The 15,817-nt window shown below is 37.7% G+C and overlaps 2 protein-coding genes across 7 annotated transcripts in view; one reads left to right on the plus strand and one right to left on the minus strand.

Annotated features, from left to right (window-relative positions):
• The window catches only part of LRRFIP1 (LRR binding FLII interacting protein 1), a 91,577-nt gene extending 84,324 nt beyond the window's left edge, over positions 1 to 7,253 (plus strand). For all 3 annotated transcript variants that reach the window (XM_088135569.1, XM_088135570.1, XM_088135571.1), the window contains 2 exons: positions 3,136 to 3,240; positions 6,381 to 7,253. In XM_088135569.1, the coding sequence (XP_087991695.1) occupies positions 3,136 to 3,240; positions 6,381 to 6,491 (216 nt within the window). In that variant the 3' untranslated portion in view covers positions 6,492 to 7,253. The remainder of the gene's footprint in view (positions 1 to 3,135; positions 3,241 to 6,380) is intronic.
• A 1,646-nt stretch (positions 7,254 to 8,899) lies between these two features.
• UBE2F (ubiquitin conjugating enzyme E2 F (putative)) overlaps positions 8,900 to 15,817 on the minus strand; it is a 61,649-nt gene continuing 54,731 nt past the window's right edge. For all 4 annotated transcript variants that reach the window (XR_015795166.1, XM_088135574.1, XM_088135573.1 and 1 more), the window contains one exon: positions 8,900 to 11,880. Coding sequence is in view for 3 of the 4 variants with exons in the window: in XM_088135574.1 (XP_087991700.1) it covers positions 11,830 to 11,880 (51 nt within the window). In the remaining variant the exon portion in view is untranslated. The remainder of the gene's footprint in view (positions 11,881 to 15,817) is intronic.

The raw sequence follows: 15,817 nt of genomic DNA on the forward strand, positions 1-15,817 counted from the left end.
GTCCAGTGTGAAGTTTCCACAGTCTGTGTTGATTTGGGGAGCCATGTCATCTGCTGGTGTTGGTCCACTGTGCTTCATTAAGTCCAGGGTCAACGCAGCCGTCTACCAGGAGGTTTTGGAGTACTTCATGCTTCCTTCCGCAGACGAGCTTTATGGGGATGCTGATTTCATTTTCCAGCAGGACTTGGCACCTGCCCACACTGCCAAAAGTACCAAAACCTGGTTCAGTGACCATGGGATTACTGAGCTTGATTGGCCAGCAAACTCGCCTGACCTGAACCCCATAGAGAATCTATGGGGCATTACCAAGAGAAAGATGAGGGACATGAGACCGAACAATGCAGCGGAGCTGAAGGCCACTATTGAAGCATCCTGGTCTTCCATAACACCTCAGCAGTGCCACAGGCTGATAGCATCCATGCCACGCCGCATTGCGGCAGTCATTGCTGCAAAAGGGGCCCAAACCAAGTACTGAGTACATATGCATGCTTATACTTTGCAGAGGTCCAATATTATTCTATTTCCAATCCTTGTGTTATTGATGTCATGTAATATTCTAATTTTCTGAGATTGTGAATTTGGGGTTTTCATAAGCTGTACACCATAATCATTACAATTATACCAAAGTAAGGCTTGACATATCTCGCTTTGCATGTAATGCGTCTATCTCATATATTGGTTTCAGCTTTTGAGTTGCCTTACTGACATAAATGAACATTTGCACGATATTCTAATTTTTTCAAGTTTTACCTGTAGTTATGTCCCCAAGCCATTGGGAGACTTCTTGTCACCCTCCAACTGTCAGCCACACTGCCTACCCTATGTCATATAATACAATTTAAGCTATATTCTACTAAAGAAACAATAGGCAATATACTTTTGCAATATATTTTCCCATATGCAGTTTTCTAAAAATGGTATCTTTTGCCCAGAATAAATAATCTTGTGATGATTGTCCAGTGTAACTGTAGTACAGCATCTTCATGTGTCTGAAACCATGCCTCAAAATATTTCAAACCGCATAGTAGCCTGCATTGTTTCTGGCATCTTTTCTGGGAAGTATGAATCTGTTTTAGCATCAACTTGTAATCCTAAAAGGAATTTTCGTGTAATATGATTTAACCGATTACCCGTCAACTTAGCAGGCCTCTTACCAACTTTAAGAAAATACTATATTTCAGTCACTGTTTTCAAACATTCCCATGCTTGAATTTTTCCTCTCAGCCAGATTTTCCCAGAAAGCCAGTTGTTAAGGTAGCACACCTGTAATTCTGACAACCTTTCCAAGATCTTGCTTGCTTGCTGTCTTAAACCAGACTGTCTGGATTTGCAGTTGCATTCATTTTGCCTGAATTCCAGGAATCTAATATTTAACATTAGTTAATCAACATCTACACTACCTCTTAGCATGTTTTGTTGTATCCAATGCCAGCAGACCACCTGTGTCCAGATTGTCCTCTTCTGAAGGAAGAAGATGGGAATCAGCTTCATAGATGGATGATATAGCCATCCTTTGGAGTCCTGGTGGCAGAACAAATCACCACTTTGCTGGACCATTAAAATGCCCCCTTCCCAGAGTATTAACTCTGCATGCAAAACATGCCTGTTTAAATCTTGCTGCTACCCTCCTGATTTGGATGAACCTTAACCTCCCTGCTAAGGGTCCAGTTTTGCACGACATCTTCTGAGAGGCATTGCATCATTCCTGGAGAGACTGGAGATATTTTTAGTAAAGGCGTCCTAGCCCCTTAGCATTGTTGAACTTCAAATACCTCCCTAGATGCCCAGGGTTACATGGTGAGTTCATACAAGGGTCACAACCCCATTTGGGGCAACTGAAGGACAGAATGGAAATACCTCTTGCCATTATTTCAGCCCCTGAGTATCACAGAGTGCAAGAGTCTGTATAGGGATCCACAGTGGCAGAATGAATTTGCAGTCACACAGTGGCTTCTCCAAACTTCCCACTCAGCTGCGAGGTAGGAGCAGGATGCTCAGTACAGCTGGCTGTTGATATTCAGTATTCTCGCTTGCTTATGTATGTATGTATCTCTGTGTGCATATAATGATTCTCACCCTGATCAGACTTGGTGCTGTTATGATATTTTATGTATTCATGCAAGAATCAAAGTTACACAGCAGGGAATGCTTGGCCTAAAAATGTATTTTTTTTAATTCTTTGAAAATAAAACCGTTACAAACCCAATAGGAATGGGAATACTTCTAGTAAATCAGATTTTGGTATGATGTTGGGTAGGCTGTTGCTTTAGCTTGCTGGCGTTTATTAGCAACTGATAAATGCAAGTTGAAGGTTATCTCTCTATCCCTTTAGTTGCACTGTGTTAGCTCACCAATCTGCGGGATTTTTTTAAAGAAAACTTTGTATTCACATTTGTTCCTACAATTCAGGAGTCTTTGATTAGATTCTGTTAATTAGAGTTATGCAGTGTCCCAGATGCAATTCCAAAAAGGCATTTCAGAGCACTCAGAGGCTCAAACCTATTTTGGGAAAAGACATGGTTGCTTTAAGGAGCTTGATGCTATGTCTGTACATGCACACTCTGAAACAATTTTTGGGAACCAAATCCAAAGCATTGCACAGCTCAGCTGCTAACTGTGTTCTCTCTGCACCCAACCCAGTGGCTTCTTCTAGGAAGATTTGGTTTTGTTTTATTTTTTAAATTATGTACATCCCCGTTTGCAGTCTTTTTGCAAATTGGCTGCCATTTTGTAGCAGGCCAACATGAGCTGCAATCTTACTTATATTCTTGTTTTGGGGGGAATATAAAAGAAGGGAGCAAGGAACCTATTCCAAGTTATTCTCAATTTATACCATTCTAATCTTTTTTTCCAAGCTTGAAGTAAAACATGTTTTACAACCTGTATCCTTCCATGTTTGCATCAACATTGTCATTTTTGGGGGGAAGCCATTAGCACCTTAAAAGCCGTATCTTTAAAAAGTAATTTTAAAATTATGTTTCAATGTTTGTTTATTTTAAAGCTAGGATTATGTTTAGAGTTTTATTGAAATTTCATTTTCTGTATACTTTTCCTAGAAAATCCTTTGAAATGAAGATGGAGTATGTATTTTTAATGTAATAAAATAAATGATATTCTCCTATCATGTCATACCAGGTATTACGATTAGAAAGTCAAGTTGTTCGCTATAAAACAGCTGCAGAAAATGCTGAAAGAATAGAAGATGAATTGAAAGCAGAGAAACGTAAGCTCCAAAGAGAGGTAATCTGCACTACTGTGTAATTTTGAATTAAATATTCAGTAAAAGATTTGAATAAAAGATTTGAGTAAAAATTTAACACAAGAAATAGGACACTAGATTAATTCTTTCTGTATTAAATGGAAACAAGTTTTACAGACTCTAGCCATGAAGAATGTCCTTAAAATGACTTTCTGCAAATAAGAATATTTTATATTTTCTTCCTGCTTGTGCCAAACCATTAAAAGCAAGCCTTTTTCAGACACTAACTAACTAAAGGAGATAAAGCAAGTTGCCATAGCCTTTCTTCCTAAAAAGGGAATGGAATCCATTAGTCCTCACTTGTGGTTCTTGAGAATAAAAAAATAAAAAATTACTGAAGGAAAAAGAGAGAGAATGAAAAATAGATACTGCCAAAAGTTTTATAATATGCATCCAATTAATGAATGAAATACTGTAATTACAGCATAGTTCAACACTCTTTAAAGCTACACAATTTACTAATAATCTCAAATTGTAAGTCCATGTCTATGACAAGTAGGACTTGACTGTTCAGGAAAAGCTATTAGCTTTTATCAACTTGATTTTCAAGGTGATTAACGAAAATATCAGGCAAAACATTTTAACATCTACATTCATTAATTAAATCATTTTATAATTTGCCTAACGTGTATAATTTCAGCTCATTTAAGAATTAAAGAAATAATGTGATTCATAAAGAAAAGCTGGCACTAGATTCAAACACAAACTGAGAAAAATGTTAAAGTTTAGGTACCAACTTATCTGCATGCACCTTAGGAATTCATCTAACCTTGGCATTTTGCCTTCCCATATGCTTTAAGTGATATTTCTCATTTCTTCCACTTGAATATGTTCAGAAAGTAACTCTTTTTTGTAACTATACAAACACAAAAGTTTTAATAAAAAAGTCTCATTCATATTTCATCAAATTCTTATTTTTTGGTGTAGTAAAGTTTTTAATAATGTTATTGAAACTTTAAATATACCACCTTATATGTTGTGGTCATGCTGAACCAAAAGAACTGTTGTGGCTATTTAATCAGTATGCTCAAACTTTACTTGATTCTTCGCCAGAAATCTTAAACTGTTGATGTTAGGTACTAGTATGCATTTCTTAGTGGGTAGTAATTTATTCAGAAATGATAAAAATGTATGCTTCCAGTTTAATACTTCTTCAAGTACGGCCATTTTTTTCATGTCTAAAACATAAGAAATAATTGGTTCTTTATGTATACCTTGCACATATCCCATCCAGTGGCCCAGCAGATATGCATCCATATTGAAATAGTTCAGACATTCATAAGATAGTTGGATATAAAATATGCTGCATATCAGATCATTTATGTTTAATCTTCAGTTTGATTACCTCTGAACATTTATAAAGTTTCTTGTTATCTATAATTTAATTGAGAAGAGAGACAGTTTGGTGTAGTGGTTAAGGCACCAGGCTAGCAACTGGGAGACTGTGAGTTCTAGTCTTGCCTTAGGCACAAAGCAGGACTATTATTATTATTATTATTGAAGATGATGATGATGATAATAAGCAAAGATAGTACCAATAGTAATAGGTGCCTTGGATGTAATCCCAAAACATCTGGAGCACCACTTGAAGACCATTGGCATTGACAAAATTACCATCAGTCAATTGCAAATGGCAGCTTTACTTGGAACAGCTTACATCCTGCGACTGTACCTTTAATATTATTAAACATCTGTCTATCCCAGGTCCTTGGGAAGGACCTGATAGGTGGATAAAAATGCCAAATCCAGTCTAAACATCTGGCTGACTGTGTGACCAACAGTAATAATTTAATTGAGAATACATTGAAATCCATGTTGATTATAAATGTTCATGAGGAGGCCTCTCCCTCTGAGGCCTTTTGCCAACGAAAAATGTATTGTAAAATAAAGAATGGTGCATTTATATTAGATACAGGGAAAACACTACCTCAGCTGACTAAGGCATATTGAACCTGGATCTGGTTTCCACCATGCCAAAATTTTTCCAGAATCTGTCAATAGTAGCGTGTGGCTAGACAGTTGATACAATATTGAAAATGTTTTTCTCTAATGGCCAGTTTACCTTAGAAAAAGCTTCATTGCTGATGCATACCCTCCCTCAGATAATCAAAGAAAATCTTGACTATCTGATATCAACCCCCCACTGAACTCTTCGTTCAGAGCTTTTCAGAGCAGATCTTCTTTAGTTGGAAATCAGAAATTTGACAAAGGATTTCTGTCCATATTCCTATAGAAAAAATGGGGGTCCTTTCTATCTCAAGCTGAAGGTTTATAGGGAAGTTACTTCCCTCACAAAAAAATGTCTCACTAAAGACTGTACAGTACCCTTTCCGTAATATCATAAATTCAAAATATGTTTCTGTTGTTTTTGTGTTATAATTTTTCCAGTTTAGCATGGTTAAGCATGGTTTATAATGTTTGATTGGTTTTCTCTAAGGCTGTTATAACAAAAATAAGAGATTCTTTTCTAATTAGGAAATTTGCTTTCAGTTTTATCAATAATTGTACAATAACAGTAATTGTACAGCAGAGGCTTGAAGCACAACTGTTGAATAATTCCTATGAACTTATATTTGTTAATATAAGAAGTTACATTTTTCCCAGTTGGGAAGAGATTAAGGGGGGGAAATGGCACCCTATGTTTGTGAGTTAAAGGCTTTTTCTCAGATTTAGACTTTCCTTCATTTAAAGTCATCTGGACAATTTAGGAACTATTTCCCAATTAGCTTTGCAAAAATGATTAATCATCTGTTCATCCATGCTTCTGAAGGAAATGAGCTGTCAGTATAAAAACAAGGTGGGAGACAACAAGGGTGCTTGTTCTCTGTGGACCTGTGTGAAATTTGTACACACAAGGACAAAGACGTCTTAAACTTTTAGAGCTTAAAAAGACATTTGTAGAAGTTTTCCAGATGTTGTTCTGTATAGGCACAGATCCCACTTGTATGATACCCCAGAAAATATCCTAAAGAACCTCTTTAGATGGGAAAGACTTCAAGCAAGCTTTCTTTTCCATCTTTAATACTGGAATAATATTACAATTGCTGTTGAAGGGCAGAGGGCATGCTACTATTTCCTGTACCTTAATTTGTATATAATTTCTCTTTTAATGTATTTTCAGCTTCGTTCAGCATTAGACAAAACAGAAGAGCTTGAAGTAAGTAATGGCCATCTAGTTAAACGGCTAGAGAAGATGAAAGCCAATAGGAGTGCTTTACTCTCCCAGCAATAGATGGCAGCGGGTGCTGGAGCTATTGGACTGATTGACAACCATGCTGCCAAGGCTTATAGCTGTACCTGTTTGGGGTGCTGTGTTTCATACTTCTGAGGACAACACAATTCAAACACATGAATCCATTTGACTACATGCCAATATCTGGAAGATTTGCTTTTGCAGATTCTGACTGATACTGCGTGATTATGAATAGCTGCTCCAAATGTCTGTCTGTCTCAGATTCAGTACTGTAGCTATAAGCATTTAACAAGCACATTGGACATCCTTTTAAGTCCTCAATTTGATGTGGCATTTTGAAAACAATACTGAAAGGAAAAAAATAATAAAAAATTGATCAAACTGGAAATTTGATTTTTTTTTTTCTGGAAATACGTTTTAAAAAAAGACTAATTTTCAGATTTCCTGTTACAGCCGTATCCGAAAGAGTAGCGACAATAATACATCCTTATCAAGTTCTCATGTACAAAACACTGTGGAACCACAAGCCATTACAGAGCAAATGTTCAATTCTGAAATCATGGATGAAGATGGTCTTGGAAACAAAAGTGACCTTATAAATGGACTTCATCAAATAAAACTTTATAGGCAATTTTTCTCCTGTTCATTCGTGACTACTTCATTTCAGGGTCAATAGGCAATAGCTTCACTTTAAAAAAAAGGAAAAAAGTTTTTTTAAATTATTTGATCTCTGTATTTGGAATTCAGTTAAATGACTTCTTATAAAGGATGTGATGTTGCAAATAAAGGCAAGCCAATGTTTTAAAAGTTGTATATTATTTCATATTTTAATATTATACATGCTTGTCATTACTAAATGCTTGATTATCTATTGTGCAGAATTCTTTAGACATCTTCCATTATCTTTTATGGAAAAATGGGATATCTCTGAAAAAATTGCCTAGGCTAATGATTCTAGTAACAGAATAAGGTCCAAAATGAAGAACTGGCTATATAGTACTTTCCATTATCTCTCTTAATATCTCAACTATCAAACTTACCCATATAATTTTTAGTAGCATTTGTTGACATCCTGGAGGAAACATTAATTAGCTGCTAATTACAAATGGATAGATCCAGTTTTTACTTTAGAAGCATGGAGGGGGGATTCCTTTCAGGAATGTAAACTGGAGCAACCTTTGCTGATTTCCCTTAATTCCTGCAGCTCTGCAAAAGGTTCCACCAAGCAATTCTGAAGAGAAGGATTAAGGGGCAATATTGTAGCTTGAGATTAATAGAAATGCCATGGCCTGGTTGAAGAACTGTCCAGAAGCACCTGCAGGGTGTGAGTTTCATCAGAAATACGAAATGTGTTGCATTGTTGTGATAGAAGCTCCAGCCTTACACATTTCTGTGCAATATGGTGCATGTACAAGAGTGGCGAAACTTACATCATGATGTGATTTGTTCCTCCTGTGGACTTTGAGAAGTCCCAGGAAGCATGAAGTGCCAGATGACTGCAAGGGAGGAAATGTTCCAATTTTTAAAAAGGGGGGAAAAATCATGGGAAAATTCTAAAGCTATCCACAAGCAATTTGAAAACAATGCACTGATTATAAGTCAGTAGAGATTTGCTAGAACAAGTTTTGCCAAACTATCTAATTGGGTAACCTCAACGCAACTTAAGGTAAAGAAACAGGAAGTGTGCCACACTGTTCCCAATGGACCTGTGGCGCTATTACTATTAATGTCTTGGGTGATGAGGTGAACAGAATGTATATCAGACGTGTAGGTAACACTACAAATAACTAGATACCACTAGGTAACAGCAAACTTAAATAACTGCTAGTTTGGAAAAATGAGCTGATTGTAAGAGAATACAACTGAACAGAGATAAATGCGAAGTTCTTTACATGGAAAAACGTATGAAATGCACAGATGAAGACTTGTGAAAAGACTCTTGTAGCTGAGCAGAAATAGTATCAGCCAAAAAAGGCAAAGAGTTTTTATCCTGCAAAAAATATCCTGCGTAGTAATTTCCAAGTCTTAATTTCCCTGCCATTTAAAAGTCTCACAAAAGCATTTACTGAACTTTATTTAGACAGCACATATTGACATATAGCCATTAAATAGCAGTGTGAAACAAACAGAAGAAAATACATTAACAAGATGCTGATCTTGTGAAGATTTATTTCAAGGTGTCTTGTCAACATCTAGGATTGAATGTATAATCTTGTTTGTGAGCCCCCAAGGAATGCTCTCATCCCTATCATCAGGTATTGACAGACAGCAGAAAATGCTTTATTGGCAGGTAGTTCAAAAGGTACACATCATAGCCAGTGGACGAAGGGCATAAGGTAGGAGGCTGTATGATAGGAAATTTCAAGTTAATTCATGTATAGAGTTGGTAGTAATTAGACTCTATTGATTTTATTCAGCTTTACAGAAATACAGATGGCTAGAACAGAAAAAAAAAAAAAGGAAGCCCTAAGATGGTTCACACAAGAGTAAGGAGAAATTCAAGCAAATTGCCCGAGTGCTACCCCCGGCCCTGCTCCCACCCCACCCCCAGCCAACCTCCTTTCCCTGAGGTGCCTTGATCACTCTGTTACAGTTCAGCAGTCTGAAAGGCCTAGCACAATAGGCTCCAGCATTTCCAACTGCTATACTGGAGTTTCATTGAGGACTCTTAAGAGTAGATTCAAATGCTCCAGTACGTTGTTTTTCTCGGTCTCTGGTGCTGAGTTGGCTCAAAAGACCATATTTACGTCCCCCAACTCAATGCTCTCGCTTTTACTCTTGAGCCTTTTGCTCCTAGTGCAAAGACCACCCAGCTTTTCTTCATCTCCTCCGCAGCTAAACTATTTCTCTTACCTTCTCCCCTTTTCCTCACCATGGCTTTGTTGCCCTTCTGGTTCTCAAAACAAGTGTCAGTGTGCGTGTGGGGGAGTGGGTAACCTCAGTGCCCAATCCATAGTCCATTCAGAAGCAGGGACTACAGCCCAGTGGGAGATCCCTGAAGTTGATAGCTCCAATGGAAGAGGCTACATTTAAATGCTGGTTCAGTCCTGGAGCTAATGAAGTCTAAAGAATCCAAAATTAGCATGTTTTAAAGGACTAGCATTACAAAGCTTGTAAACATCCATAATCCAGAGACTTGTGACATAGAATGTTGAGTGATTTGCAAAACTGGCATGTTTGATCCTTTCACCGATTCTGATTTGTATTGGTCTCCAATGCCTCTTTAGTATCCTCCATTCTCCCTAGCATCCTCCGGTGTCCCCCAGTAACTATAACCGAGCTGCACCTGGCCACCAGTTTTCCCAATGGCCTATGTTCCAGTCAACCCTCCCAGCTGCATGCAGCCAACTCTCCTGGTGAGACCACACTAACACCGAACATCTCCCAGATGCTCCAGAGTTCCCCAAGGATCTCTACTACCCTGTCCCAATCATTTTCTGCATCCTTCTGTCAACTACTCTCTCTGTACACAGCTTTCTATATAGGTAGTTTATTGCCCAATAATACTGGGCAATGACTAGATGGCAATACTATGAATAATCAGAATTTTGCAATATTCATAGAGAAAAACTTTTCTTCATGTATTTAATTACACAGTTCAACTTGCAATACTCTTGTTTTGGAATTGTGGTTATTTTTCTTCAAAATAGGAACAATGTTTTTGTAAACATTGTCCTATTCGAAACAAGCCCTTTTCTATTTGCCCACTATATTATTGTCTCAGAACATTTGTAAATAATTTCCCAAAGACAGGCAACAGGTAATTTTTCTCAGAATCTCTGAGTAATTCACACTTCAAAGAAATATTTTTATTTTGAAACAAACTTCTATTGAACAAATTAAGCATTTTCTAAGCACCATTAATTGCAATGAACATTTAGTCATGTATTTATTTCCATTCTAATGGAATCTCAAGGTGCTTTGTTCCGAATAGCATTACACTGATGACAATCTATTGTGTAGTTAAAATGAATTCACTATCAAAGTTTAAAGTATTATGACGTAGTAAACCTTTGATTTAACAGACTTCGATTTAGCAGACTTCAGATGCAATTATCAAAATCTGAACATGCATAAAATCCCATTCACCATTCTATACATGCATAAAATCCCATTCCAATTTTACATTTGTTTAAAATACATAAAATATGCATAGGTAAAATTCTATTCAGATTTAATAGACATTCTGCTTTTATAGACACCTTTCTCCCAAAGACACCATTAAATTGAAGGTTTACTGCATTGAGAACACACAGAAGCACCTAATAAATTAAATTAGATTCTTCTGTATGGAAAAAAAGTTGAGGCAGAAATATTATGCACACAATGTGTATGAAACTACATAAACATTTGTCTCTGGCTTTGGCAGTAATTTAATTAACCTTATTTAATTAACCTTAAATAACATTATTTGAGGGGTATGGCTCTCGCTATTTTGAATGGTCATTGTGTCAAAAAGAATTAAGATAAAATATTAAGTATATATTATGTGTGGCATCTGCTTTTAAACAGACCTGGACAGTGTACTCTCAACCCAAATGGGATTTTGCAGTTCATACATACTTTGTGTGAAATAGAGCTAGTTATATTCAAAGTTCTTCATATACCATGCTTATCCTGAAAGATTTGGCTTCTAACAGTGTTACAGTTAAGTTGCAGTAAGCATTAATTTGATCTCAAGGATTAGCTTCTAAAGCTTTGGTACCAGAAAGTTAAGGTTATTTTGTTTTATAATGGCCTGAAATATCAATTCTCCACATCAGAATCTAAAGGTATTTAAAAACCATTATACCTTTCATTACATTTACATATAAAATAGTTATTTTTTTAAAGGAAATACACTGTATTTATGTGTGTTCAGACAGCCTTGGTTTCAGTAAGTGCTCTGCACAATAAATGCAAATTTAAAACTGTAGATAAAAGATGAACCAATATCAGCAATTTCAAATTTAACAGCATTTCGACAGTAGATAGAGCTGATGTATGCACTCAGTACAATGCATGACATGTTATTTCAATTCTGGCCCACTTTTATTTATTGCCATTCTTAAATATTCCATACTAGGTATTAAGAAAATTTTAAAATGAATAAATGATCTTAATAGTGGTTTCTCTTTAGTCTCAAGTAGATCTTAATTCTGGATATATGGTACAATTTCAAAAAGAGACTGTTGAAAGTTAAGCAAACAACTTTTTTCAACCAACAATACACCATTTTCTTGCTGTATTGATGAACTTTTCATTTAACATAGAGAAGAGGCTTGTTTTCTTCATCAGAACAACATGAACACAAGACAAAAGCCCCCTCTTTTTTGGTGGTGGTGGTTTCAGGACATATTAAGGTGCAGTTCATGGTCTTGCTATCCACCTCCCATCATCATCTTGCATAGCGTTTAATGTAATCTTCAACTTTAGTTCTGAAGTCCTCCTGTAAGGGGATTGAAAAAATAAATAAATGTCATTACAGAAATCATAGTCCTATACTATTGAGTATCCATTAAAATTCTAATGCATAGTTTGCATTTCAGACATAGTACATCTTACTGCATAAAGACTGTCCCCTGAATCTGGGGAGAGACCTTATATTCCCTGAGGAGAAAAGCTGTTGAAAGAAAAGGAACCTGTACGAGGTACAAATAGCTGCAAATCTTTTTTTTTTTTTTTTTGGTCTGCGCTCAGTCATTGCTGACCCTGCAGTGACTGCTTGGACGAGTCCCTGCAGTTTTCAAGGCAATTGTTTTTCAGAAGTGGTTTGCCAGAGCCTCCTTCCTAGAGCAGAGCCCAGCTGGTGAGCGCAGGAGGCGGGGTTTCCGTTGCTTCGTGCCCTTTTCGGGTGTGCGGTTTTTTGCGCTTACCGGCAACTGCTCCCAACTCCTTTTTGCAAGGCGCCGCCAGCATTTTTCCTCCCACCGGAGTGAGAGTACCCATTTATCTACTCACGTGAGTTTTCGACCTGTTGGGCTGACAGGAACTGGGGAGGAAACAGGAGCTCACCCTGTTTAACGCGAAGGCTGGACTCGAACCGCTGAAGCGTCGACCATTTCTGGCCGGCAACTTTCAGCGTCATTAAGCTGCTGCGCCACCACGTCCCCCCCAAAAAATATCTTGCTCAGGTGCCTTTAAAATTAGCTGCTACTGTACTAGATGTCTGCCTAGAGAATATAACTTTTTTTTTACCAGCTAGGATTCATCTTCACATTCCACCTACCATCGCAGGAAGGTATTTTAATGGTTTTAATGGCATCTCTCTCTCTACTCCAGCCTCTTATGGAGACAGTCTGAAATTGTTTTGTTATTAAACTGGTTTTCTCTCTGTTCTCCTTGCACAAATCGTGCCATAGAAGCTATGATGCCTCAGTGATGATGCTGGACAAGGATCTGCCCAGTTAATAATGCTCTCTCCATGTCTAGTTGCTGGGCACTGCCTTCTGTGGCCATTTGGTCTTGGGCTGTTAGAGAGACTGGCTCCGCAGAAGTCTATGCTTCTGTAATACCTCACTAGGGCTTCAGAACCCCTGGTGAAGTATTAAATGGGCTCCTTATGTACATAGGTCTACCAATCTTCTGAGAGACCTGTTTTTAAATACATGTATGGTATTCTGCTTTCAAAAGACCATTAGACCTGTCTATAGAAAAGGACCACGCAGGATGTTAAGCGAGGATCTCACGTGATTGCGACTTCCAACTTCTTGCCAACTCTCCCCATTGGCTTTGCTTGTGGGAAGCCAGCAGGGAACATTGCAAATGGCACTCGCATGACCATAGGGGCAGTTATGACGGCTGGGACTTTGAGCACATGAGCACAATGCACACGCAGATACAGGTGGGAAAAGGTGAGGGTTGTCGCAAGTCTGATTGGTCACTGAACAAGTGGTCACTAAACAAGAACCACTTGTACCATTCTCTTAGGGAAGGGGAAAAAAGTAAAGAAAAATTAGTATCCCAGTTGATAGGTCAGTGGTGCCTCACCAATCTCTCAGTCAGAATGTTCTGTTGACATGAGAATATTGGTCTACTGGAGGATCAGGGTTTCTGTGTTCCCCAAAAAATCTCCTGGCTGACAGAACTTGGAGGGGTGTGGAATGAAGTAGGAACAAGCTCTGTTCATGTGTGTCTTGTCCCAGGCCAGGTCTTGTCCCAGGCCTTGTGCTGGGGGCAGGCGAAAACTCAGACTCCATGTCTTCCGAGATTGACAGCTGCTACTGTTGATTACTGGACAGCCCCACCTCAACTGCCTGCAGGTCCTCAGGTGGTGGCTCACCTGAGTAGGATGCTCATTGTCAGTCTCCTCCTCTGAGTCTGAGCTCACTGTGACAATGTGCTTGGGAGCTCCGCTCCAACTGATAGGAAGGAGGGGGTTCAACTGATGTATTTGGATCTCATTCCAGTCCACCCCATCTCTGCTGCATCAACCTGTGAGCTGAGATACTAATTTATTGCCATGGGGATGCCAGTTTTCCAGAAAATCAGTATTCCCATGTATGGTGGGAGAAAAATGTAGCTGATAGGATGGGCATGGGATTATGCAAGCAGCAGCTCTATATACTTGCACTCCTCCCTACTCCACTCTGTATCCACCTCTGCCCCACCAACCTGTCAGTCAGGATATGTTTTCCAAATTGACAATGGAAGACCAACAGGACTGGGTTCATTTGGGTAACTTGAAAGGCAGCTAAACAGTCCCATTAACTCTTAATCATTTAACTGCAGTGCATGACCCAATTCCCCAATTATCATTAATTAGGTTTAACCCCAGCAAAAATGAGTTAGGTTACAGAATCTTGAAACTAGATAAATATCCTCCAACCCTCATTTATGAAGGTGGGGTCTCTGTGAGTTGTTTGATCATCTTTCCCACAGACTCCCTAATAGATGGGCTGACACCTCACTTTTGCTGAAATGTCCATCTTATTGTGGAACAATATCACAAGTTACCTTTCTGATAAATGAATATTTTATGAGTGGCCACCCTATTATGTAGCAGATCTTTTATGAGTAAGCAAGCTTCTCCATGCAGCAGCTACTTTCTGAAAGATGCTCTCAACATTCAAAATTAGCCCAAAAAATTGTATGACCCTTATATAATGAGAGAAGTAGAAATGAATTCCATCTATAGGAATAAAAACCTAAAGGAATAAGTTAAAAGACACTGCAAAAATGAAAAGCTTTAGAAAAAGAAATGTAAATTATGCATAAATCCATTTGATTTTCTGAACTACTTGGATTTCTCTTTGGATTAGATATCTGATGGTGAGAATCCTCATGAAGATATTCTTGATTGTACTTTCTGACAAAATGGAAAATTTTAAGTAAATGTCAACAGCAGATACCAATTCTAAAAATGGCCCTTTAAATTCCTCCTTTGACAGGCAGACCAATATACAAAGTTTATTGTTTATTGTTATTGGGAGGCGGGACAATAGCAGCTGCTGGTGGAAGCTTTTTTCCATCTTGGCCCTTGGCCCTTTTAAGAGATAAAATTAAAAGAAAGACCAGAAAGGTTGAAACAAGAATTGGAAGCTCAGATCTGAAAAGTCAGGAAATGGAAAGAAAAGATACTTTAAAACTTCAGCAAAAACAAATTTAAGATTCAGAAGCATCCCTGAAGATTTTGGAAAGGTAGATTTTGAAGCCTGTTTCAAAATCTTGATACAAGATTATTTAAAAATAGAGCTTTCCAGATATTGACTATATTTTTAGGACATATTCAAAAGCTGCACAAAGAAGAAAAATACCTTAGGACATCCTCACCAGATTCTTACATAGGAGAGGGTATTTTAAAATGGTAGATTCAGATACCTTTGATTATAGAAGGAAAGTAAATTCAAATATTTCAAGATGTCTCTCCAAGAGTGCTAAGAAAAATAAAAGATCTTGAATTTCTCACAAGTGTACTAAGAACCAACCAAATTAATTACAGATGAATTCCATTTGCACTGCAAGTTTTTTTGGTAATAAAAAATATATTATTTATGATGACTTCAGAGGCTTCTTTCCTATATGAAAAATGAACTCTTTGGATAAAGAACTTCTTGATTCTGGAAAGGATATTGGAGATGAAAAAAAGGAAAATTAGGAACAGCAGCAGCACTGAATTAAATCCAAAACAGAAAAGAGGAAAAGGAAAATAGAGTGTTAGATGTAAACTTGGACAAATAATTTCAGGGAAAAAAAGGAGGAAAGCTCTCCCCAAAGTCTATCAGTATATGGACTTATTGGCTTTGCAGATGCCTGGAGACTTCAACATCCAAAAGCAAGGAACTACACATTTTACTCAGCAAGGCACCAAACATATTCCAGAACTGATATGGGTTGGGTTTCCAACCCATTAAAGAAACAGAGTTCCTCTCACTGATACATGCGGA

Source organism: Python bivittatus, unplaced genomic scaffold, assembly GCF_059951505.1.
Source record: "Python bivittatus isolate LINGU-HERP-01145 unplaced genomic scaffold, Pbiv_v1 ctg000200_np1212, whole genome shotgun sequence".
Lineage (NCBI taxonomy): Eukaryota > Metazoa > Chordata > Lepidosauria > Squamata > Pythonidae > Python > Python bivittatus.